The sequence below is a fragment of the Enhydra lutris genome, unplaced genomic scaffold, assembly GCF_002288905.1.
Source record: "Enhydra lutris kenyoni isolate GAN:26980312 unplaced genomic scaffold, ASM228890v2 scaffoldscaffold69, whole genome shotgun sequence".
NCBI classification, from domain to species: domain Eukaryota; kingdom Metazoa; phylum Chordata; class Mammalia; order Carnivora; family Mustelidae; genus Enhydra; species Enhydra lutris.
Genome location: NW_019154153.1, coordinates 6744804 through 6771914, shown reverse-complemented (window position 1 = coordinate 6771914; position 27111 = coordinate 6744804). Strand labels below are relative to the sequence as shown.

General features: G+C 43.6%; 1 protein-coding gene across 1 annotated transcript in view; it reads left to right on the top strand.

The window, feature by feature from the left end:
* Nucleotides 1-27111, top strand: part of LOC111159787 (anoctamin 2) — a 329770-nt gene that overhangs the window by 177505 nt on the left and 125154 nt on the right. The window contains exons 13-14 of the mRNA XM_022522388.1: nt 2888-2899; nt 3127-3237. Of these exons, the coding sequence (XP_022378096.1) occupies nt 2888-2899; nt 3127-3237 (123 nt within the window). The remainder of the gene's footprint in view (nt 1-2887; nt 2900-3126; nt 3238-27111) is intronic.

Sequence of the window (27111 nt, the reverse complement as noted above, 5' to 3'; positions counted from 1 at the left end):
TGGCCCCTGCCTAAGGGGGTCAGTGTGTGGAACCAGGATGGTCATCTCGAGAGACTTAACTGAGACTCTTTGGATCCTGTTCGTGCTGAAGGGAGGCCTGCCAGACCTCCAGAGCCTTTAGCTCTGAAGTCGGATAATCTTCAGCTCAGTGGGACCCCACTTGCCTGATTAGCTTCTGTCAGTCAGGCCCCGTAGAGTGTGGCCTTGTCTGAACACAGACGTTCTCTCCTCCATCTCTCTCCCACCCCCTTGTCTGTCATATCAAGCTTTTGGTGTCCTACGTGGCTTCCTGTCACACAGGAAGCAGAATCTTCTACCTCCCTTTCTGAACTCAGTACACATCATTCTCCTTGCTCAGACCCTCTGGCCACAGAGAGCTTCATCTTCTCCCCAGCTCATTCTAGTCTCTGCACCGGCTGTTCCCTCACCTAGAATGCTCCAGTCTCCACGTGGCCTACCCTTTCTTGGCTGTTCCATCCCACCCAAAACATGACCCTCCTCAAATGGGCCTTCCCTGAATCCCATTCAGAAGCAGCCAGCCGCATTTTATTTCTTCAATTTTTCTTACCCCAGCTGCTGGTTTCTTACTTGTGTGTGTGTTTGTCTGCTGTCACCTTCCTCCCCTTGAAGATAATCTCAAGCTCCACTGTGGCCTCAGAGCCTAGAAAGAAGGGCAGAGGAGCTTGAAGACTCTTCAATGAAGACATTTGTTGAGGATATATCTGGGTTTACCTCTTTAAGTCAGAGAAGGCTGGTCCTGAGCTGGCCTGGGGCCTTCCTTCAGCCAGCTCCCGAGGAGACCAACCCGCTAGAGGTAGCTTTGGGAAGTATTTCCCAGAGTCGTGGTGGTACAGGTTATGTATTTATGATGACTTTGCATCAGACTACGGTCCAGAGAGCCCACGTGTTCAGAAAATCAGGAATAAGGAGGACCCACCCGTGGCTGGGGGCGCTGGCACAGCCCACACAGGGGCTGGATTCTGCTCTGGCCAGGAGCTCAGTTGTCCAGCTCCCGGCCTTTGGGGAACTCTGTAACCCCGCCCGACCTTCTTGGCCACAGACAGAGAGATCCTTGTCTGACCTGCTTCAGCTGGAATGCAGAACAGCCAAAGACTCTGCTCGGAGTGTCTTGGACTCCTGTTCATGCGGCGAGAATGCTCAGCTTGTTCTAAACAGATGAGGGGTTCTGAATGGGGGCCCATCATGGGGCGAGGCGGGATGAGGGTGAGGTTGAGGCGGGTGAGAGGGATGCGAGGACGTGCCTCTGTGTGATGTCATGGCTCGTCTTTGGAAAGTCAGAGGCAGGTCAAGAGCAGCCTCCTAGTCAGAAGGGGAAGTTCCTTAGCTCCTTTGCCAGGTATGAAAGGTAGGAACAACGCTAGCTTGAGGCGGTTTAGGATCCACATTATGGTACTCACCAAAAAGGTCCTGCTCTAGTTTTTTAATGAAAATCTTGCGTGGAAATAATATAAATGAAAAGTGACCAGATTTCAGGGGCCATGGAGGACAACTTCAAGTCAAATTTCTCAAAACATTCCCGTAGGGTGTTCATTGTTGTAGGCAAAAGGATTTTTGCAGGAAATGTGGGTTTTAAAAACATTAAGCAAGTGGCTTCACAGTAGAACTTTTCAGAGCTAATATGCTCATTGTGACTCTCAGGTGATACATTGTGCGGCCTTTTCCAATCTCTTAACCCCTGGAATCCCTTTTTAGCTACAACTCTTACCACACACATTAGGAAATGATGTGTTGGAGAATGGATGAAGGTGAGAGACAAAATCAGTGAGCCTCACAAGCCTTTAGAGATTTCTGGGTGCTCCACATGGTACTAATTACTGTGAGAAATAGAAATAAGACATACTACGTCGCAGATCCTTATATTAGTATAAAGAGACTCTCAGATGCAAAACAGCTAGGAAATCCTGGAAGAAAAATAACATAATTGAAAACTGCACGTGGTATAAGTTATACAATTCTAGGCTATTCAAAAGGGAGGAGGCTCCACCAGGTTGGCCGTGGTAGAGAAGTCATGGAAGGGATGGGGCTGATGTGTCTTTGGAGGTCGGTAATGGCGGGCTGCCTTAAAACCCTGGAATAACATCTCCTCCTGTTGTACCGGTTATGTTTCTAAGCCACCTGCATGGTTTCTCCTCTCCAATGCCATGGCATGTCCCAGGAAAGCCAAAGACTGGTCAGGAGCCTAGCTTGTTGGCTTTTGGAATCTCTGATGCGTGAGCGGTGGTAAGGAAATGGTGTGTCCTCTGAGTCAGCTGTGAGCCAGCGCCTGAATCCGAGCACAGGAGTCATTGTTAAATGATGCGGGAACATGCAGTCCTCACACCTGTAGATGTTCGTCCTCGGACGCTGCAGGGAAAACCTGCCAGTGAGGCCAGGTGTACACTGTTAAATTCCCTTTGAAGTAAGTCATGCGCCTTCCTGCTTCAGCACCTGCGTTGATTAGACTGCAGCCCTCTTGATTAGTCAGGTGCTCTTTCCCGTGCCTGGTGACTCACTCTTCGGGGTTGTGTTGCTGAATGGCTCAGTGATATCTCTTGAGCATTGGTGTACTTGCCAATGAGTTACTCACCTAGGCTGCACAGGAAACAGGTTCAGGCAAGCAAGTTTTAAGATTCCCTGTGGCCATCTTTAACTTTGATGTTTATTGGTCGCCATTTTAGCTCGCAGAATAATGGAGCAGGAAGAAGTTTGGTCGTTGCCCTAACTCCCAGCTGTGGGGCACATCTGTTTCTCTAGCTGGGATTTGGCTCATTGAAACTTACAGTTTGAGGTATGAGAATAGTTAGTAGCATGACCAGATGCTTCTGTTTGTATCAGTTGCCCAGTTAACGTTTCCTCTCTCCTTTCTCAACACGGGCGCCATCCCCAGGAACGTGCCCAGGTTTGGTTTTCAGTGTGGTAGCAACTGTTATGTGTCCCCTCTTTCTCCCCCACATTGTGTTCCTGGTCTAGACTCCTTGTGGTCGTGTGTGGTGTAACAGTTCATGTCTGATAGCATTTGATCCTAAGTCCTGACTTTAGTGTGCTTGTGGCGTCTGGTTTATAACCCACAGGCCAGAGCCACTCTTCTGCCTGTTTACTAACTCCACATTGACTCTTCGATTTTAGGAACACTCCCGACCTGAGTATGAAACCAAAGTTCGAGAGAAAATGTTGAAGGCGAGTGGCAAGTCGGTTGTCCAGAAATTGGGTACCAATATGACTGAGAATGAAGATGAGGTAAGATGCTGGCACTCGCTGCTCACTGTCTTCTTTATTTCTTAAGATCCTGTCGTCATCTTTTTGGATTGCCTTCGTGGACAGAGACTGGGCTGGGAGAAGGGGTTGACTGGAATGGGATGGGAGGGAATGATTCATGACACTTCTCTTTGACCTATACGCAGAGCTCATGGGGAGTAGGGTTTTGCTGTGACTTGATTTATCTCTCTTTCCTGGGTGGCAGTGTCTGGGCAAAATGGGAGAGCAGGTTGGAGAAGAAAGAAGCAGTTTCCGGTCCAGTTACTCTGAACTCCATCACTTAATTATCTAATAATGACAACTACCACCATACCAACTAGCACAACGGCAGTTAACCCCGGGCGAGTGCTTGCTCCAGGCCAGGTGCCATTCTCAGTGCATCATATCATTTTATTCTCAAAATAAATTTAGGAGGCTGCCACTCTTGTTGGGTTAATGAGAACTAATGAAAAAAGTTATATTCATAACTTAAGTCAGTTGCCCAGAGGTCACCCAGCCCGCGTAAATGGTGTGTGGACCTGGGATTCCAATCTTGGTCTGTCTCTGACAGTTGGTGCATCTAATCACTGTGCAGTACTGCCCTCTGGGGCAATGAAGAAATCTGAGCAGGAACTGGCTCTTTGGGCTGGCAGAGGCTAATTCATGCCTGTGCTCGCTTGAGCTGCTCATAGAATGTTCCTTATATTTCATTTTATCTGGGTGGGCCTTCATAAGTAGGAATGGGATGGTGAACATGTCTCCTGAGTCCTATATCTGAGTTTTAGGGTGGCATTCAGACATTAAAACAGAGCTTCAGAATCTGTGCTGTGATCTGCAAATACTCTTGGTGTACGTGAACTGGGGGGTTCGGGTGGGGGGCTTCTCTTTGGCAGAGCCTGTCTCCTCTGAGCGCCACCCTGCTTTGAAACCTGTGTGTGTGTGTGTGTGTGTGTTTATGTCTTTCCTAATCTGGCTCCTGAAAAAAATCAACAAGATTGGAAATCTGTTGTTTTTGCATGTGTCTTTTCTCCATCTTGGATTTGAATTCAAATTTCATTTAATTTTACATTCTTAAAGTTGGAACCATTCATGTTAACATGCAAATTTATTCAAGCACCAAAACAGAAGAATGTGGTGTTTTTGAGCCCAGAACACTGGCTTTTTTTTTTTCTTCTTTCTCTCTCTCTCTCTCTCTCTTTTTTTTTTTTTTTTTAAAGAAAATAGGACTTAAACAGAAGAGAGAGGGTGGCCCTCTGAGTTATTTTTTTTTTTCATAGACGAAAAGTAACTGCAAGACCATCAATTATTTGGGGGAAATAATGAATTTGTTCTTAGGAAAGCCTAATCATCACCACCACCCTCATCAGAAAGCAAGCATTCTTATTCTGTCAGCTTTGGCAACTCCAGGCAACCTTCTTTCTCCACCCCAGAGCAATATACAAGGGATAATTTTATGGAAATCACATGTAACTTTTATTGACCACTGACTCATTTAATTTTAATTCCATAGACGGGAATGCCAAGGAGCTGGAATTGCGTACATCGAGGCTGTGGTTCTAATATAAACTTTGCTTGGATATATATGCATGATAGGTCACATAACTTTCAGGAACCATGAATAATTGAAAAACATCTGAATGCATTATGAATGATACATATGTTTATGTTTTAGCATTCAACATCTATTTCCATTACACTGTCGAGAATGCAAAGCTCAAAGCATCTAATGTCTTACGGGCATCGGGGAGAAAGTGACCTTCCCAGATGAGCAGTGCAAGATGAAATTGGCCTGGAATTTGATTGTCAACATTCTTCTTGTGTTCCCTCCATTCTGTTAATATTGTAAATATTCTGTTCTTGCTGTAAATCTAGCCAAAGGTGGGAAATGATGGGGGGGACACATGTTGCTTCTGTTGGGTGGGATGCAGCTCTTGCAAGTGGGAAGAGTCAAGGTCAATGCTCACAGCATAACATGGCTCTGGGGGCACCCTCATGTGTGGGATATTTAGGAAAGACACCTTCTGCTGGGGAATAGAGAGGGACTAAGACCCAAAGTCTAGCTGGAGGTCTTGGATATGGTCTTTCATCCCAGAGGATCATCTTGGCTCTGCCTTCACGGTGACCTTCAGGCTGCATATCCCCACCTCTCCTCACTTTCCTTCCTTTTGGATGATCAGGTACCATTTATTGAGACCCAGAGCAGTATGGGAATTTGCTGAAGGTCACAAAACTTATGGGGAAGCTGGTAGTCAAACTCAGCTTCACGTGATCTCCAAAAGAGCTGCTCTTTTTTTTTTTTTTTTTAAGTTTGAGGATACCGAGCCCACTTTTAAAAACACCTTTATTAAGATTTAGTTCTCAGACCATAAAATTCACCCACTTAAAATCTATAATTCATTAGTTTTTATTATATTCACGGATTTATGCAGCCATTTCCACCATCTAAGTTTAAAATATTTTTATCACCCCAAAAAGAAACCCTGTACCTAGTAGTTACCAAACTCTGGGAAACAATTATGTACTTTTTGTTTCTATGGATTTGCCTATTCTGGACTTTCATGTCAGTGGAATCATACAAAATATGGTATTTAGCTTCCTTCACGTGGCAGAATGTTCTCATGATTCACCCATGTTTTAGCTACTTCAGTGTCTAATTCTTTTTTTATTGCCAGATAATATTCCATATTGTGGATATATCTCATTTATGACTTGATCAACATCCAGATGGCTTCCATTTTTTGGCTATTATGAATAATGGTGCTATGAATATTTGTGTGCAGGTTTTTGTGTGGATAAGTGTTTTCATTTCTCTTGGATATATGCCTAAGAGTGGAATTACTGGTTCTCTCATGGTGGCTACATATTTAATACTTTGAAGAACTGCTGTACTATTTCCCAAATTAACCATGCTATTTCACATTATTATTTTTTAAATATTTATTTATTCATTTTAAAGAGAGAGAGAGAGAGAGAGAGAGAGTGTGTGAGTATGTGCATGCATGCATGGGGATAAGGGGAGGTTCAGAGGGAGAGGGAGAGAGAGAATCTGAAGCAGTCTCCCCACTGAGCATGGATCCTAATGTGAGGCTTGATCTCATGACCCTGAGATCATGACCTGACCTGAAACCAAGAGTAGGACACTTAACCAACTGAACAGCCACCCATGCGCCACCCGTTTTATGTTCTAACCAAATGACGTACGAGGGCACCAATTTCTCTACATCCCGGAAACACTTGATATTATCTTTTTAATTTTATCCATCTTAGTTGTGTGAAATGGTATTTCACTGTGGTTCTCTTTAGCATATCCCTAATGACTAATGATGTTGAACATTTTTTTATGTGCTTATTGGCTATTTGGATGCCTTCTGTGGAAAAATGCCTCTTCAGATTCTTTGCTCATTTTTGAATTATTTTTTATGATTGTGTTGGAAGAGTTATTTACATAATATGAATACCTATTCCTTATGTGTTATGATTTACAAATATTTTCTCCCTTTCTATGGATTTTTTTTCACTATTGATATAATTCAAAGCTCAAGAGTTTTCTGATGTAACTCAACTCGTATGTATTTCCTTTTATCACTTGTGTTTTTGTGTAATATCTAAGAAACCATTGCCTGGTTCAGTGTCATGAGATAGACTCCTAGGTTTTCTTCTAAGAGATTTATAATGTTAACTCTACCATTTTAGGTGCATGATCCATTTTGAGTTAATTTTTCTGTATGATGTAAGTAAGGGGTCCAAATTCTTTATTTTATTATTTTTTTGTAAGTGGATATTCAGTTGTCCTAGGACCATTTGTTGAAAGACTGTCTTCCCCATTGAATTATATTGACACCCTCATCAATAATCTATTTACCATAAATATAAGAGTTTGCTTCCACACACTGTTCAGTTCAGTTAATCTGTATATCTGTCTTTATACCAGTGCCACATTGTCTTGATTACTACACCTGTGTAATGAGTTTTGAAATTGGGAATGCGACTTTTGACTTTCTTTTTCAAAATTGTTTTGACGATTGGGGTGCCTTGCATTTCTGTATGAATTTCATGACCAGCTTGTCAATTTTTGCAAAAAACCCAAGCTAGGATTTTTGATAGGGATTGAGTTGAATCTGTAGATTAATTTAGGAACCATTGCCATCTTAACACTATAAAGTCTTATAATCTATGAACATGGTATATCTTTTTGTTTAGATCTTCTTTAGTTTCTTTCAAGAGTGTTTTATATTTTCAGTATACAAGTCTTGTACATAGTTTGTTGAATTTATTTGTAATTATTTTATTCCTTTTGGTGCTGTTGCAAATGTAATTATTTTCTTAATTTCAATTTTGCATTGTTTATTATGAACATATAGAAATATAGTTGATCTTTACAAAAAAAGATTTATTTATTTATTTTAGAGTGAGAGAGAGCATGTGAGTGAGCACAGGGACGGGCAGAGGATAAGGGGAGAGAAACTCCAACAGACTCTTCTCTGAGTTTAGAGCCTGACACAGGGCTTGATCTCACGACCCTGAGATCATAACCCGAGCTGAAACAAAGAGTTAGATGCTCAACCAACTGTGCCACCTAGGGGCCCCTTGATTTTTTGGTATATTGATTTTGTAGCCCACAGCTTTGCTGAACTCATTTTTTAATTCTAATTGTTCTTAGTGAATTTCTTAGGATTTTCTATTTATAAAATCATGTCATCTATGAATAGAGATAGTTTTACTTCTTCTTTTCCCAATCTGGATGCATTTTATTTCTTTTTCTCCTCTCTGTCTCTCTCTCTTTTTTCCCCCAGCTAATTGCCCTGACTAGAATCTCTTGTAGAATGTTGAATAGAAGTGATGAGAGCAGACTTCCTTGTCTCGTTCTTGATCTTAGGAGGAAAAAAAAAAAAATTAGACTTTCACTGTTGAGTATGATGTTAGCTGTGGCCCATTGCTTTTTTTTTTTTCCTCTATAAGGCTTCTCAGAGAACAATTTACATTGCATCAAGATGATACTGATCCAAAATGAAAATTCTCTACTGTAATGAGGTGGTAACTACATGTCCACATTGGGGAGGGACAGTGCAGTGTGTCCCAAGGTTGGCAGGGTCATGGTACTCTAATTAAGTAGCTGAACTTGTCTCTGAGCCTCTTCTGCTTCAGCTGTCACATGGGGAGAGTGAATTTTAGCCTCTGCAGTTCTGAGAGTTGGTGACTTTCTTTGTTTTTGCAAGAGATGATGTTGGTCATTAGCCCAGAACTTTGGGGCATAGACTATCTATTTGTCTTAGATGTTGTTAATTTGGATATTCTTACATCTATTTTTTTTATATCTGCCTTTTAAAAAAAGTTTTGAGTTCCAGTTAGTTAGCATACAGTGTAATATTAGTTTCAGGTGTACAGTATAATGATTCAACACTTCCAAGCAATACCTGGTGCTTGTCGCGACAAAGTACACTCCTTCATCCCCATCATCTACTTAACCTGTTCCCCTCCCCCACCTCCCCTCCGTAACCATCAGTTTGTTTTCTATAGTTTAGAGTCTCTTTCTTGGTTTGCCTCTCCCTCTCTCTCTCTCTTTTTATTTTTTACCACTTTGCTCATTTATTTCTAAAATTCCACGTAGGAGTGAAATCATACAGAATTTGTCTTTCTCTGACTGACTGAGTTTGCTTAGCATAATACTCTCTAGCTCCATCCATGTCATTGCAAATAGCAAGATTTTAGTCTTTCTGATGGCTGAGTAATATTCCTGTGTATGTGTGTGTGTGTGTGTAACACATCTTCTTTATCCATTCATCAGTTGATGGACACTTGGTTTGTTTCCATAATTTGATTGTCGTAGATAATGCTGCTATAAACATTAGGGTGCACGTGTACCTTTGAATTAGTATTTTTCTATTCCTAGTAGTGCTGTTGCTGGATCATAGGGTAGTACTATTTTTAAATTATTGAAGAACCTCCATACTGTTTTTCAGAGTGGCTGTACCAGTTTGGATTTCCACTCACAGTGTAAGAATTCCTTTTTCTCCCATTCTCGCCAACACTTGTTTCTTCCCTTTTTTATTTTAGCTGTTCTGACAGTTATAAAATGATATCTCATTGTAGTTTTGATTTGTATTTCTCTGATGATCAGTGATATTGAGCATCATTTCATGTCTATTGTCCATCTGTATGTCTTCTTTGGAAAAATGTCTATTCATGTCTTTTTAATGGGATTATTCATTTTTTTGGTTATTGACTTTTATAAATTCTTTATATATTTTGAATACTAACCCTTTACTGAATATGTCATTTGCAAATATCTTCTCCCACCCTGTAGGCTGCCTTTTAGTTTTGTTGATTGTTTCCTTCACTGTGAAGAAGGTTTCTTTTTTTTTTTTTTTATGAAGTTCCAGTGGTTTATTTTTGTTTTGTTTCACTTATCTCAGAAGACATACCTAGAAGGAAGTTCCTACAGCTGATGGCAAAGAGGTTACTGCCTATGTTTTTCTCTAGGATTTTTATGGTTTCAGGTCTTGCATCCATTTTGCACCTATTTCTGTGTATGGTGTAAGAAGGTGGTCCAGTTTCATTCTTCTACGTGTTGCTGTCCAGTTTTGGCAACACCATTTGTTGAAGAGATTGTCTTTTTTTCCATTTGATGTTCTTTCCTGGTTTGTCAATAATTAATTGACCATATAGCTGTGGGTTCATTTCTGGATTTTCTATTCTGTTCTAGTGGTGGTTGTGTCTGTTTTTGTGCTGGTACCATATACTGTCTTGATTGCTACCGCTTTGTAATATAACTTGAAGTCTGGAATTGTGATGCCTCCAGCTTTGTTTTTCTTTTTCAAGATTGTTTTGGCTATTTGGGGTCTAATGTGGTTCCATACAAATTTTAGGATTGTTCTAGTTCTGTGAAAAATGCTGTTGGTATTTTGATAGGGATTGCATTAAATGTGTAGGTTGCTTTGAGTAATACAGACATTTTAACAATATTTGTTCTTCCAATCCATGAGTATGGGATGTTTTTCCATTTGTTTTTGTGTCCTCTTCAATTTCTTTCACTGGTTCTATAGCTTTCAGAATATAGGTCTTTTATTTGTTCTCAGGCATCTTATAATTTTTGGTGCAATTGTAAATGGTGTTGATACCTTAATTTCTCTTTCTGCTGTTTCATTATTGGTGTACAGAAACACAACAGATTTCTGTACATTGATTTTGTATCCTGCAACTCTACTGAATTTGTTCATCAGGTCTAGCAGTTTTTTGGTGGAGTCTTTTGGGTTTTCTGTTTAGAGTAACATGTCATCTACAAAGAGTGAAAGTTTCACTTCTTCCTGCTCATAGGACTTCCAGCACTATATAACGATGGTGAGAGTAGACATTCCTGTCTTTTTCTTGACCGTAGAGGAAAAGATCTCAGTTTTCCTTATTGAAGATGATAATAGCTGTGGGTTTTTCATATTATGGTGAGGTATGTTCCCTCTAAACCTACTTTCTTGTGGGTTTTTATCACGAATAGATATTGTACTTTGTCAAATGCTTTTTCTGCATCTATTGAAATGATCATATGGTTCTTATCCTTTCTTTTATTAATGTGGTGTGTCGTATCGATTGATACGTGAATGTTGAACCACCCTTGCAACCCAGAAATAAATCCCACTTGATTATGATGAATGATTTTTTTTTTTCATGTACTGCTGGATTTGTTTGCTAATATTTTATTGAGAATTTTTGAACCTCTGGTCATCAGGGATAGTGACCTGTAGTTTTTGTTTTTGTTTTTGTTTTTTAAAGCGGAGTCTTTGTCTGGTTTTGATATCAGGGTAATGCTGGCCTCATAGAATAAACTGGAAAATTTCCTTCCTTTTCTTTTTTTTTTTTTTTGGAATACTTCGAAAAGAATGGGTATTAACTCTTCTTTAAATGTTTGGTAGAATTCACCTGCAAAGCCATCTGACCCTGGACTTTTGTTTGTTTGGAGTTTTCTCATTACTGATTTCATTTCTTTGCTGGTTATCAGTCTGTTCAAGTTTTCTATTTCCTTCCTATTTCAGCTTTGGTAGTTATGTGTTTTTTAGAAATTTGCCTATTTCTCCCTGGTTGTCTAATTTTTGGGGATATAGTTTTCATAATATTTTCTTATGATTATTTGTATTTCTGTGGTGTTGGTTGTGATTTCTCCTCTCTCATTTGTGATTTTATTTATTGGGGTCCTTTCTCTTTTCTTTTTTTGATAAATCTAACTACAGTTTTATTAATTTTATTAATTTTTTTTCAAAGAAGCAGCTCCTGGTTTCATTGATCTGTTTTGCTGGTTTTTGTTTGTTTGTTTCTGTATCATTTATTTCTGCTTTAATCTTTTTATTTCCTTCCTCTTGGCATTAGGCTTCATTTGTTGTTCTTTTTCTAGCTCCTTTAGGTGTAAGGTTAGGTTGTTTGAGATTTTTCTTGTTTTTTGAGGTAGGCTTGTATTGCTCTATACTTCCCTCTTAGGATCACTTTTGTTACATTCCAGAGATTTTGGACTGTTGCATTTTGTGTTTTTTTTTTTTTAATTTCTTTTTGATTTCCTGGTTGACCCATTCATTGTTTTCTTAGCATGTTGTTTAGCCTCCATGTATTTGTGTTTTTTCCAAATTTTTTAGTGTGGTATTGACTTCTAGTTTCATAGTGTTATGGTCAGAAAAGGTGCATGGGATGATTTCAGTCTTTTTGTATTTGTTGAGATCTGTTTTGTGACCTAAAATGGATTATTCTGGAAATGTTCCATGTGCTCTTGTAAAGAATGTGTATTCTGCTGTTTTAGGATGAAATGTTCTGTAATATTTCTGTGAAATCCATTTGGTCCAGTGTACAAAGCCATTGTTTCATTGTTGATTTTCTGCTTAGATGATCTGTCTACTTATGTAAAGGGGTTTTAAAGTCCCCTACTATTATTTTATTATTATTGATTAGTTGCTTTATGTTTGTTATTAACTTTTTTTTTAGGATTTTATTTATTTATTTGACAGGCAGAGATCACAAGCAGGCAGAGAGGCAGGCAGAGAGAGAGGAGGAAGCAGGCTCCACACCAAGCAGAGAGCCCGATGCAGGGATTGATCCCAGGACCCTAGGTTCATGACCTGAGCCGAAGGCAGAGGCTTTAACCCACTGAGTCACCCAAGCGCCCCCGTTAGTAACTTTTTAATATTTGGATGCTCTCCTGTTGGGCACATAAATATTTACAATTGTTAGATCTTCTCTCTGGATTGTTCCCTTAATGATTATGTAGTGTCCTATTTGTCTCTCGTTACACTCTTTGTTTTGAAGTCTAGTTTGTGCTACTCTAGTTTTCTTTTGACATTCATTTGCATGATAAATGTTTCTCCGTCCCCTCACTTTCAATCTGCAGGTGTCTTTAGGTATCAAATGAGTCTCTTTTAGGCTTCTTACATCTATTCTTATGATTTTCAAGGGTATGGGCATAGCGAGTATTGTAGTAATGATAACATTATGGGTAATATTTGTGGGGTGCTCTTGTGTGGAAGGCTTTACATGTTTTGTTTCATTTAAGTCTCAAAATGGTTATGGTCTCCAGTTAATGCATGAGAAGCCTGAGGATTAAAGAAGGAAACAATTGCTCAGTGCTAACGTGTGGGAGAGCCTGAGAATGAGCCAGGTGGTCTGACTCAAAGCAGTGTTCTTGAGCATTGTGCTCATTCTGTCTTTCGAATGTTTTCCCTCAACATATCCTCAAACACTACTAAAAAGTCATGCTTGCTTCTTCTTTCTTGTACTAAGGACAAGATGGACAGGGGTATTCATTGGAAAGATGGAAAGAGAAGACAAACTTGCTGCCCTGTTTCTTTCTTTCTTTTTCTTTTTTTAAAAATTTTATTTATTTATTTGACAGGCAGAGATCACAAGTAGGCAGAGAGGCAGGCAGAGAGAGAGGGGAAGCAGGCTCCCTTCTGAGCAGAGAGCCCGATACAGGGCTTGATCCCAGGACCCTGAGATCATGACCTGAGCCGAAGGCAGAGGCTTAACCCACTGAGCCACCCAGGCACCTCCTGTTGTTTCTTTTTGTGTCACTGCTCATGGGGTGATGGTCTGTCTCCACTGAGGACAACAATGAGTAGAATTAGCTCAGTTTATAGCAGGAGGTTCAACAGACAGTAGGGAAAATTCAGGAACATAAACACAGATATATATGTTGTGTTTCCAAGGAAGAATATAGAGTCCGAGACTTTTTAATAAAAGAATAGGCTCTCTCGCTCTCTCTCTCTTTTCCCCCCTGGAACAGTTTAAGTCTTTTCTGGACTAGTCTGTCCTAGACAGATTTGGAGGTTTTCTCAAGTTTCCCTCTGAGACAGGATTTTTCTGTTTTTACAGGATGATAACGCTCTAAGCTGTCTAACCCTGCTGTGAATGGCAAGGTTGGGGAGCAATCCTAGTCTTTCCTCTCATCCCTCTGACCTTTCACTCAGCCCCTTCTAATTCCAGCTCATGCCTCCTCTCCCCCCCGCCCCCAATAAACTTTGTATTAGCCAGGGTACACTCAGAAAGCTGAGCATTTGCCAGTCAAGGGCAAACAATACGAGGACCTAATTACAGAGGTGTTCGAACTGGACAAGGAGGGGGAAACATCCAGGAACAGAGAGGCAGCCACAGGGACTTGCTGCCATTCTTAGGACTAGAAAGGCAGGGAGGGAAGTGGGCTTACCAGAAACTAGGCACCGGGACCACACAGTGGGGGCTGGAACCCTGCAGGAGGTGCAGTCCCTTCTAGAGATGCCTTCTGAAGCAGGTGGGGACAGTGGAGGAGAAAGGACCTGAATCCCCCCCCCCCCGCCCTCCTGTCTCCCACCAGTGCCCCGCCACAGGCCAAGCCCGACTCAGAGTCAGTTACTGCCTCCAGTCTGGGGATGTCATTTTCAGGGGTTAGTACGCGGCATCACCGAGCAGAGGAGGAGAATGGCGGAGAGAGGATCTCAGAGCAAGGGGCAGAGGACCGGCACAAGCGTTCGGTCAGTAAGTCAGTGTATTCTTCCTCATCGTAGCTGACTCGACACAGAGCCTTACTAGCCTGGCCCCAGCTTTGGGGAGTTGAGAAGCTTCAGGGGCAGAGAAATAACAATTTGGCAAAAACCATAAGAATGCCTACCACTGACAAGACGGTCAGGGGTTCAGACCACTCGTGAGTCTTTGTGAACATTTGTGTGAGCACATGTGAGTGTGAGTTCGTAGATGTGTGTTGGAGAGACAGAGCCCAGGTGTGATGGGGGTGATCGGAGTGACAGAAGTGGGAGCAGATCACCAACGGCTTCCACAAGGAGGGGAAATGGATTTTTGTGTCAAGGAGCAAGGAGGTTGCAGCAAGTTGGGGGAGGGCAGGAGTGAGTCTTCAGAGCGTATTCTCCTGTCAATCATACCACGAAAAGGACCCTAAGACAAACTCCTGTCAAACTGGTCCCGGGAGTTTACCTCCCGGGACTTGTCGCCCAACTGTTTATCCAGCGTGGCCGCGGCACCTGTCCTCCCTCAGCGCCTGGCTCGGCCCACGATGCTGCATCCAATGAATGTTTTATAGGAGCGTTGAAGCCGGATCCTGTGCCAAGAGGAGGCCTGGGGATAGATGGGTGTTAATTTACTGTACAGTGCACCACCCTAGGGACAATTATTTCAAAAGAAAACTCATCTAAAGTTAAAGTATTGAAACATTTACGACAGATGCCTCTGGCAGGCGCAAACAAACATGTGGAATAAATTATGCATAATTGTAGGGCCTTTGACCAGGAGGCTGGGACAAGAGCAACAGGAAGCTCGGGACTGTCAGAGAGATCTGGGGAGAAGGAGGGTCCAGGGAGGGACGGGCTGTCTGGGCCCTCACTCTGGGCCAAAGGTTCTGGCCCCGGCTTTCCACAAAGGCCCTTGGTTGGCTGTCGGGATGTTCCCCTGGAACAGAATAAAGTTCCCTCGGCCCTCTTTGAAGACACTAACTGACTTGACCACTTGAGGGTCAAGGAAAAAAAAAGAATCTAAGTAACTCTCTCAGACTCTTCCTAGGGGTGAAAAAGATTCCCCATTGGCACAGGGAAACATTGGGGGCAGGAAATGACCTGGTTTGCCAAAGGGTCCCATAGTGAGGAGCTAAGGTGAGGCTAGAGCCTGGGGCCATTGCTGAAAGCCTTGTATTTGCATCAGTGTCGACAGTCCCTAGTCTGCCTTATTTTCTGGATATTTCGTGGCCTCTCGATATTAAGGATAAGTTTCTGAATGCTGGGGCCATTCTGGGCCTTCATTCTGTCCTGTGCTTCTGCATGAACTGAGGACTGTCAGGAAAGAGGCTGATTTGATCCCACGCTGCAGAGCCTTCTACAGGAGTCAGGCCCCTTGGTTTGCAGACCAGCCCTTTACTTCAACTGGTAAGGACTGACTGACTGAGGGCTGGTCCCGTCTCAAATCCCCTGGTGCCACGTCATTCGTCCCTGCTTCCCTGGAATTCCTCAGGTTTGATAATAAAGCAAAGGATCAGGTCGCTGTACGGTGGAGCTCTGTGGCGAGACACAGCTTACAAAGTTGACTTGTTACTGCAGGGCCCTCACCCCCCAAGCCCCACTGACCATTTTATGTACTTTTATTTACTTTATTTTATTTTATCTTATTTTATTAATTTTTTGTTTTTACTAATTGTTATTTTCTTGTATTTTTTATTCATTGTTTTCAGCTCTGGCTCATCTGTTTCTCTCTCTCTTTCTCTCCATCGCTCACCCACCCTCTAGCTCTCACTGTCTTTCTGCCATCTCTCAGGGAGGGGCTTCTGTTTCTCATCCTGGGTCCCTTCCTCCCTGGGGCAGTCTTGCCAAGGAAAATGGGTAAGCAAAGGAACAGAGAAATGGATGTAGTGAGGGGACGATGGAGTCAGTCCTGTTTGACTTTAGAATAGAGATGTCTTCTTAGGAGTAGTTAAGGACTTAAATTTGGAATTTTGGGGTTCTGCATCCCTTTCTCTCATTGGTGGGATCCTGCCCCATGCCTCCACATAGAGAAACGGCAGGCTGGGATATATGGTCCTTGCCAGCAGCCTCCAGGCAACAGCCCCAGACTACCAGAAGACAGTGGCCTTCTTTGCCACAGTGTCACGATGTAAGGGGGCTGTGAGCAGTTATACTCTGGGAAGGTGGCTGGAGGGGTTAGTGTGGAAAAGTCCACAGGTGATTCTGACACTCACCCTTGAGAGTCACTGTTGTGGGAAGTGAGAGAAGATGGAAGTTTCCTGAAGAGGAAAATGTCATGAGGAACAATAAGTAAGATGCGTTTGCCTGTCAGTGTCCTGCGGAGCCTGAGTGAGTCCTTTAGTGACTAAGTGTCTCCACTGGAGTTTGGGACTGACCCTCTCTGCACAGAATTTAGCCTTATGTGAAGAGGTGGTTTAGGTAAAGTTTTTGGTATGGGTACATTAAAATTGTGGGTTTTTTTGTTTATAGTTATACAGGAAGAGCATTCTCTTCAGGAAAAGTTCCACATTACGGATAAAATGCAGGGCTCCCCCATTCTCATCTCTTCCAAATGTTGTCTCTCTCCCTAGAGGTAGCCATAGTTACAGTTTGGTTTGTGCACTTCCAGATCTTTTCTTGGGAGTTTTGATTCATGTGGGACCTTGTATATGTTTTGGTTATGGGCTTATTTACACACAGACACACACACACACACACACACACACACACACACATTCAGGAGAGAGTCATGCTGTGATCACAGCAGCTTTATTTACAGGAGCCACACCCGGAGGCCAAGCAAACGCCCGTGAACAGGAGGAGGGCGCACAGCCGTGGTGCGCCCGAGCCGTGGACGCTCCACAGCGACAGAAAGGAGTGAGCTACGGTCAGACGCAGCTGCGCCGATACCAGAATGACGACACGACTGAAAGACGCTCCGGACACGGAAGGCATTTATACTGCAGGACTCCATTTATATAAATGCCTTATGCTGAGACAGTTTCTTAAGGCAGGAAGGCAACGTTTTCCACACAGTGCCACAAGATGCCCCCAGGGTGCCACAGTGAACTCACAGAGGTGTTATAGAATTTGTGCACATCTCTGAGGGAAGCCCAGCAGGACCTGATGTCTGTCAGACACCACGTGAGCTACCGCCTTGGCTGTGTGAGGGTTAACATGCATGATAAGCTCTTGAGTGTCATCCCATCTTTGTGAGGTTGAGTTCCCAGTGCCTGTGGTATCAGTTCCGCACAAAGGCATCGTGGAACAGGAGGTGAGAGTGCTCATGTCCAGTCAGACTCCAAGGTTGGCGAATTGGGATAGTGTCCAGCAGGTGAGCCCATCCTTGTAGTAAGTGGTTAAGGCTGAGAATGAAAGGAAATATTTTTTCCTTCAATTTGTGTGTACTTTTTTCCCCAAATGTCTACTAACATTGTTAGGACATACAGAGGAAACACTAATTTAGTTGGACTCAACTACTCTTTAAGTGGAACTGTTAAATGTTTCTTCTAGCATTGTGTAAAAATTATGGAGACATTCAGGGTACAGTGAACCGAGAATGTTTGGGAACTGCCGCATGGAGAACTTCCTAAGTTCTATAGAGATTTCAGAGTGACGTATACGGCCAAGCGCAGAAAAGTTTAAAGAGATAGGTAGTGAGTTTTAAAGGTACAGGAATTAATTTGGGGTGGCAACATTCTGCAGCAAAGTGTGTGCTAGGAAGGTACCAGGAGGACTGGCTGCTTCTACACTTGCTTTGACTACACTCCTAGGCCTTAGAGTACAGCTGCCCCAGGACAGAGTCTCTGTGTCTCTCTGCCTCTGTCTCTTTCTCTCTCGTTCTCTTTGCGTCTGTGTGTGTGTGTGTGTGTGTGTGTGTGTGTGTGTGTGTAGGGGACTAAGGGTACTGATTCTGGGCATCCCTTTAAATCCACGGGCTTAAAAATAAACTTGACATCTTCTTATCCAGGAGACTTTGCTTTGCTTTCCTTATAGTTTCCAGGGTGGTTTGGGCTGCCTGGAGAGGGATGCCAGAGAAGCACAGAATGTGTCCATAAACATATCCCTCTGTAGAGCCTGGGAATTACTCATCCCAAGGAGAGACTCCTCGGGTGGCCCTGGCCATCAGATGGGGGTCTCTGGCCCTCTTCAACAGACAGCCCACTCTCGGCATCAGAAGTGCTGGCTAAAATAAGACCTTCCCTCTGCTCTCTTTGTATACATTTCTACTGGCCCAGGTCTAAATAAAGAAGTTACAAATAAGGAGAGTCCCAAGGACTGTGTTATGGAGGAGACACTGGAGCGCAGTAGGGGAGGCAAAGCAGAGGCTCTGGCCTTGGAGTGAAGACTGGGCACATTCAGGATGGCATTTCAGACCAGACCTTCTTGGAAAACACAAGGCCCAAATATGTGCAGTGATGGAGAATGTTGGAACGGCAGACTAACAAATGAAGGCCAGCACATACCATCGGGCTGTGTGATGTTTGCCACTATTGACTTGCAGTTTGGACTTTTCTTTTTTTGGTCTAAATGATTTTTCCATATACGGCCTGAAGCATGTAAATTAAATTTGTCTTTTGCTGTCTGGGCCAAGGTCATTATTTCACGTCCCTAGAATTCACTGGAAGCACACATAAGCCCTTTAGGTTCTTCTGCTCTCTTCCCTGTCAAGGGACAGAAAATTGAGTGTTCGCTCAAAAAAATTCTTCCAGGGTCAGAAGGTATTCTGGCTCCCTGTGATTCTTTTGACAAGATGGTCAAGAAGAAAGCTCCCAAAGAAAGCAGATGGTTTTGCTCTTGGGCAGAGAAAACAGAGACCTCAAGACCATGCTCTCCTACCAGTCATATCCCAGGCTAGAGGAGGTTTCGGGAACGTCCCTCTTCCCCCAGCACTGTGGCCACTCAGCTGTGCTCCAGCTGGAGAGCATGGGCAGCTCGCTCCGAGCATCTGCAGTCGCCTCACTGAGTTCTCCTTGGATGTGCCTTCTCCGCTCCCATGAAGAATAAGGACTAACTAATAAGAGTAAGAACTAGGAAGAAAAACAAAAAGGGTCCTTGCTTAAGGTTCATCCAGATGCAGACCCTGAGCCAAGGAGTCAGGTGCAGAATTTAAAAAGGCCCCATAGTGGAGTGACAAAGTGATAGAGGAGAGAAGGTAGCTGCCAAAGGGTACCACCTTCTATGCCACAGCTTTTTGCTACATGACTGTGGGGTTTGTCATCCCCAAAGCGGACTCTTGGGAATTTCCAAGGAATTTGGCTGGACTCCATTTTGGGAAAGGATAAGTGATAGGATGAGGAACATACCCCATACCCTTGTCCCGTTCACCCCCAGCCCCCGTTCTGAGGTGTCTTAGGGTTATTCCTATGCTTTTTGTTCTGGATCTTCTGCCTCCATCATGGAGATAATTGAGGGAACACCACATCTTACTTACATCCCTTTTCTGTGTCACTGGTAGTCCGGCTCTCCAAGGTTTGGTTTTTGCTGTTTCAGTTAGGTAGATTTCCTTCCTTTCAAAACCCGCAATGTGCTGGGTTCTTTCTCTCTCTCTCGTTCTCGCTCTTGTTCTCTCTTTCATATCATTACCATGTAGACATGTTGGCTTTTACCTGTTCAATAAAACCAAATGTCAACATTCTGTTTGCTAGAAATAGTGATCTCAATTCATGCTAACTCCCCCCCCCCCCCCCCCCCTGCTCCCAGGACACCCCAGGCCTTCAGTGTTTACCTCATTTGTTCTCCCAACCTTCCTGGAAAGAAGTATGTTCATGTAGTCTCCTGTTCTTTTAGATGGGGCAGCCCAAGTGAGGTTTTCATGACTAATGTGCACCAAGTCTGGAGCAAAGCCAGTGCCAGTCTCCACTTCCCTTGGTTACCACTTCTGAGTTGGGTTCACTTAAGAGCCAACTTAATCCATAATACGATTAAGAGTGCAGTGATCTACATTTTAATTTTTTTTAAATATCTAAGACCAAATCAGTAGGCATATTTATACTCACAGGCTGCTAGGAGAATATCTTAGGAGAATGACATGCTGCTATCCCAAGCAGGCCATATAGTTCAAGGTAAAATACACATTGGAATTGGGTCTGTGGAGGTACCAAACCCAGAGACGAAAGGAATTGGATCCCTCTGTGGGGAAGGCAAGCAGAGGATGTTAATTGAGTTACCTTCTTTGGGTTTTAGAGACTGGAGCAGTGTGATATAGGGAGCAAGGCAGTCCTTGAATTAACTCACTTTCCCTGTTTTCTCTGCAAATCACACTTCTTTGAGAGAAAATGTCCAAAATCAACTCCTATGGGGCCTTTCTTCTTTTCTGTTATCTTGACTTTCAGCTGAAGTCCTTGAGATGTGGTTATAAGACAACCTTGATATGCAACTCCAGGTCCTCTGGGCTGACTTGGGCATTCCATTTTCTCTGAGAAATGAGCATGCATTATCCTCTGGCTGGTAAGAGATGAGAGAAGGAAAAACATGATTCCAGGCCTTGAGGAGCACCAAAGGCTTCTGCACGGTTCCCACATAGCCCCCATACCAGGTGTTTGCTACCGGCAGATGCTGGCACAGCTGGAACTCAGTGCTGGTCTGGGCCTGGGGCAGGCTGTGCCACGAGCTGTTCTTCGTCCCCAGATTTGCCAGAGTCAGTTCCTCATCTGGGGACCTGCTGCTGTTGCTTTTCTTCAAAAATACTATGCTTTCCCAACATTGTGTTGCCAGATGCAGGATTTTCTGCACACTGGCTTTCTTTTTGCTTGGTCTAGGGCTGGGGGGCCTGTACTGATATTCAAGGCACCTTTTGACCATGTCCATCCCTGGGGTGGAGATACACACGACTCTGGAAGGGTTGCCATCCACCCAGGGCTAAGCTGTCCTCCTCACAGTGGCCTGGGGTTGGACCCAGCCTCATGATTCCTCGGGAAGGACAGACGTGGTGTTCAGTTGGCTGTAGATATTTGACATCCAATTCATTTTTATTATAATGGTGTAGGGTCTGCTAGCCAACTTACATAAATTTTGTTCTGAATTTGGGCATCTGCATTGAGTTTAGAGAATTGCAGCAGGAAGTTTGCCCTGGAAATGTACTCAGCCGATTATTCGCACTCCTTAGCATGAAGTGACTCCCATCCAAGAATCTCAGAGAGCTTGTCTGTAAACATGAATGAATTAATCCTCCCAACACCACTGTATGCTCTTTGCCAGCTGGATTATTTTAAGGGAAGTGACCAGTCCAGGGACCTGTAGTGAGTCATGAAAGAACTTGCTCATAACCAGAGGGTTTGGACCGCAGGATGCTGGGTGGAGCCAGGGACCACACTGGGCCCTTCCACCCCCAGTGTGTGCAGTGTCCAGATGGGGGTCGGCAATCAGCGTGGTATTTCCGGTGATGCCTGGCCACGTCCCAGCTCAGCGCATCCTCCTTCAGCATCCTCATCATCAGCCCCCTAAAACCATGGTTTTGTCAAACTAAATAACTTTGATTTTTTCTGTATATAAAAGTAAAATGTGCTAAGTGTAGAAAGTCTAAAAAGGGAAGTCATATATAAAGAAGGAAAGTAAATCATTCATTATTTCATCTCCCAGAAAAACTCTTGTAAGCCCCGTTTTCATGTTATATTGTCACATGGTTAAAAAAAAATCATTCTACATATTTAATTTTCTGTCACGATTTCTTTACTTAGGCTTAGAACATGAGGAGTTCCCAGTCTTGTTAAATACAACTCACGAGCATCATTTCAATAATTGCATAATATGTCATTATGGGGTTGTATTGTATTTTTCTTAGCCCTTACTCTGTAGTTAACATATGATGAACACACTCATTTCTTTCCATGAATTTTGTGTTATTTGGATTGATATTATGTGAATTTATTATAGTTTTCTTAGTCTCTGTGCTGTGGTTGAATATATTTGTACTTCTTATTTCAGTAGGAGTATGGTTTGGATTTTCAGGAGGATTGTATTAACAGGAGAGATTACTGGAAGCGTAAGGTCTTTATTCAGTTGCTGGGTTCCTAATTGTACAGGCTGTTGTGCTTGTTGAAGGAACTACACAGATACAGCCCTGACATATGACTGGTAAGTGGAGGTAGCGTGAGGGTAATTGCCCTTCTTGCCACTGCTCAGTTCTTCACTGTGAGCGAAGGTGGGTCAGGTCACTGAGTCCATGTCATAGGACTTTCCCATTGACTTGGGTGCCCCTTCTGGTACAGCAGGGGGCCTTTGTTCTTTCTGCATGTGTGATGGGGAGAACAGATGTTCTGGGATATAGGTGGGTCATTATCTTAGTCTCCAGGTTTCATTTCTGGCCAGGGAGCCATTCATCACATCCTGGGAACGGGTGGGTAACTTGTATCAAATCCTAGAACTGTCTACATTTTCCAACTCCATCATTAATATGGAAAAATGCTTGTGGGGCAATGGATGGATCATGAGTGCTTCTCCAATGAAGATATTTTATCATTCGAACCAAGGCCGATTTTTGGCAGGGAAATCAATGGGACAAATTGTGAGCTATGGTTTTAGCTCCAAGAGGAAATGTGTCCCGGTTGGTGAATGATCAACCAAAAAAGTATGAAATGATAACTTAAACTTCTGGAAACAATTTAGAGGGCAAGTAGGGTCACTCTGACTTCCGAGAAAGGGAAAGATTTTCTTGTTGAGATGCCGATTTTTTTCCCAGCTTTACAACATGTACACACAAACAGTGTTGACCTATGGAAAATATTATTAGTCCACAGAAGAGCCCTCGATAAATCCTTTAATATGATGTTCTTTCTTTAGTACCATTTTTCATTTGACTTGAATTTTCCATCAATAGTCACTTTGTCTCCCTGTGGTTCCCAAGCGCACCTTCACACTCTTTGATATATCCGGAAAATGCAGTATTAGCCACAAAACTGATCTAATGGGGCTCGGAATTTAGAATGCATTTTGTGCTTTTCCCTGTCTTTGCTTTTCCAATCATACATAATTTAGGATAGAGGCTCCTAACTAGTTCTGTGATTCTAAACTGGGCACCTTTGAAATTCTAAAAATGTAAATTCTTAATCAGAGTTAAAATAAGTAGACCTCATTAAAAGGAAGAAGGAGGAGGAAGAGACTAAAGAGAAGGGAGAAGAAGGAGGAGCCAAGGAAGGACTGTAGCTACTATTACTCATGGATAACAACGAGCGCCATGTTAGAACCCCATTCTCCAGAGTTTTTAGCCTTTTCCCATAAATGGAGTGTTTCACGGCTATTTCTAGCTCTCTGGAGGCCCAGGCAGAAAACAAAGCTGGCAGTAGCCCCAAGCTTGTCAGACCTGGGGTTTGGCTAATGTTTCTTGGGCATGGTGTACAACCTGCCATAGCCTCAGCTGCACTGGAAGTCCCAGAGCCAGCCTCCCTGCCTCCTCTGTCCTTGTTTAATCCCTGTTGGATGACAGTAAGTGGGTTGAGGTTCCTTCTTGACCTTTGTTTGGACTTGGAGACTTGGGCTAAGAGCAGAGATGGAGCACTAATATGGATTTGGCTAAAATGATTGTGTCCTTTGAACTTTTGCCAGGCAAAGTTCACTCCAGAGTGAACTGATAGAGTGGCAGATAATCCACATGTGGGAAAGTAGAAGGAATGGACCAGAATTTTGGCAGGCCTAAGCGAAGCATGGAGGTTGCTTAAAGTCCGCAGGCTCTGGGCCAGATCCTGATACTAGATCTTGTTTCTTCCGGCTTTAGCATCCCTCTCTTTGTCTCCTTTTCCTGGCAGAAACCAGGAGCTGGCAGACAGAAGGGGGGCCTGAGGTGGCTCCCCGAGAAAATGAGACTAGTGTCTCTGGGCCAGCTGAGCCCTGAGGGGAAGGGTGTAGCTGGGAACGCCTCCTTCCCCCAGGCTTTTGTAGCCAGTATCATGAATGGTAGATGGTGGACGTAGGATTCCATCTGGGAACCAGCAGGGGAGTCTGGCCACTTGAAATCTGGAAGGTGGTGGGGCTGCCAGGCTGAGTCATGCCAGAGGGGAATTGCTAACAACTACTCCATAAACAAACCAGGAGTTCCCAGTTCCAGAGAGCCCACCACGTGTCATCTTCCATCTTTCTCCCTAGAAGCTCCATAAACCTTACCTCCTTGCACTGACCCCTCTTGGCGATTTGATTCATGTGTTGTCACAATGCTGATTATCATGTTGGCATACAGGGTCAGGGTTGGGGGGGGCGGGGTTGGTGTTCCTCTCAACCCCCTGCCCAGGTTTTCCAAATGGAAAGTATGGCTGGACCGGCAGCTTTCTGGAAGGAAATGGTTTCAAGTAGTTGAGGACACAAAGACACCTTCGAACACTGAAGTTTATCTGTTATCTGTAGCCTTAGGTTAAAAAATTAGTACGAAACTAAATCAAGAATAATTCCATGTGTCATAAAGTTGTTAGATGACACCGATTTTGAAGGATTGAGCTGTATAAGCCAGAGACTCTGGATTCTTCCACAGTTGCTCTCTTCCCCTCATCCTGCTATCAGATGAACCCCTGTCTGCCAGGGCGGACTTAATGTCCTGCATTTATCCCTTCTTCTTTATCCTCTGAGCTCAGGCCCTCATCAGCTCTTGCCTAAACCTCTTCGGTGACCCCCTGCCCCTTGTCAGGCCCCCTTCCAGCTGTGTCGGAGGGATCCATCCAGATCGCAAATCTGATTATGACACTCCCTTGCTGAAAATCCTCTAATGCGCTCCAGAGTGTTCGGGATTATTTTCAAGCTTCTTGGCTTTACCCACAAGGCCCTCCAGGACCCACCACTCCAACTGCGTATCCCGCTCTCCCACATGAAGCCTCTCTGCCAAACGTTTCCCAACTACTTGCAGTGCTCGCAATGTGTCTTGCTGAATCATGCCTCAGTGACTTTGGGCCTGCAAGTCTCTTTGCTTGGAAGGTGCTTTCCCTGTTTTTATCCAGTGCACTCCTTCTTGTCTAGAAAACTTAGGGCTAATGTCATGTCTACTGGGAGGCCATCTCCCACTCCCTTGGCAGACTTAGCTGTTGGCCTTTGTATTTATATTCCAGGCCTGTTATAACAAATTGCTGCGAACTGGGTGGCTTCAAACAACAGAAATTTATTCTCTCACGGTTCTAGAGGTCAGAAGTCCAACACAGAGGTTTTGGCCGGGTCAGACTGCCGCTGAAGGCTCTGAGAACCTGTCCTTGCCTCGTCCAGCTTCTGGTGGCTCCTGGCACTCCTTGGCTTGTGGCCGCCTCACTCTGGTGTCTGCCTCTGTCTTCACTTGGTCTCCTCCCCTGTGTCTGTGTCTTTGCCCCTCCTGTCTCCCATAAGGACATTGGTCGTTGGATTTAGGTCCCCACGCTAAATCCAAGATGATCTCATCTTAGGATCTTTTGCTCAGTTACATCTGCAAAGCCCCTTTTCCCAAATAAAGTCACATTCACAGGTTCCAAGGGTTGGGACTCAGATGGAGTCTGATGAGTCAGATAGTTGGGAGTCACACTTCAACCCACTGCAGCCCTTATAATGCCCTGTATATTCCTTTTAGGAGAGGCTTTTCCATGGACTTTTAAAGCATTAATTGATGTTCCTATTCCCCCAAGAATTCAATCTCTTTGAGGGCAGGTCTTCTGTTTGACCTCCTTGTGTCTTTGGCTTCTAGCACAGGACCTGACATTTTCATTGCATTTAGGCCAATTGTCTAAGGGCCGTCCATATTTCTGCAGGTCCTTATGTTTCGCTCAGGCTGATGGCAGCATGCTTGGAAGCAGCAGCTTGGACGGCATTGCCTCTGCAAAGCCCATCCCACTCAAGGAACCAGTTTCTGAAGTTTTGTTTGGATCAGAGTGCATTTTTAGGCTAATTGATTTCAAGGACTCTCCAGAGGAGGACTTGGGAATATCAGAAATCACAGGGAGAGTTCATTCTAGTGTGATTTGTCTATTGGATGATGACTAGGTCTATATATGTATTTTTAAGGTCACCAAGTGGCGGAGAGGAAGCACTAACATTTTTGAGCATGTATTGGCATTGCCTGGATTCCCTCCATTTCAAGTCAGAGCTTGGCTTTCAAGGGAGGAGCCAGTCTTGGGGAACTGGTCAGTAAATTCAAGTGTATTATGTTTAGGAGACCTGCCTCTGTTATTCCCTGGGCCTCAGTTTATTTATTTACTTTTTCTTTCAACAGAGTTGAAAAGAACATAACTTTTTGATTTTCTTTATCTGCTTGTGGTCAGAATTCACCGTGGGAGTCCAAAATCCCATCTCCCAAATCCGTCTACAGATAATTAGTGTGGCCCTACTGTGTGCCATATCCTTATCCATAGGCCTGGATAAATGAGGCCTTTGTCTTTGACTCTTGTGGTCCTTTGGAAGCATGAAGCTTACGTTATTCTGAGGATTTTCATCTTTGGTTATAGGAGACAAATAGGAAAGTAATTTGGCAGGAGTCTTTTAGCTCCTGTTTAACCACTGCCTTCTCTTTTTGAGGTCTTCCTTCCCAACCCACATTAACAAGACTGTTTATGTGAAAGAAACTATAAAATCAAACTGTTCTTTTGGAAAAGGGAGGATGTGGCTAATTCTCAGGGCTGTGTAAACTATTTACAAAAGGCTTAAGTGTTCTCGGTCATCTCTGCCCTATGTCACCGACACGGAAGAGCCTTGAGTGCCAGGCCCTCTTCTCTATGCAGAGCCGGCCATACCCTTCACATCTCTGGGGAGCTCTCGTACCAGCTGGGACCTGTCCTTGCTCTCCCTGTCAATCACCCACGACAGGTTGGCCCAGCATTCTAGAATCAAAGCCTCTGTAATCTTGGGCTTTTATGAAGGACTTCCCATCTTCAGGGAAAGCTTCTAATCACACTGGTCTCCTTTTCAGCTTCTTACCTCTTCTGAAGGCCTGTCTTCATTCAATGTCTCACTACCCACCCCTGGCCATTATTTCTGCTCCTGAGTCCTCAACCAG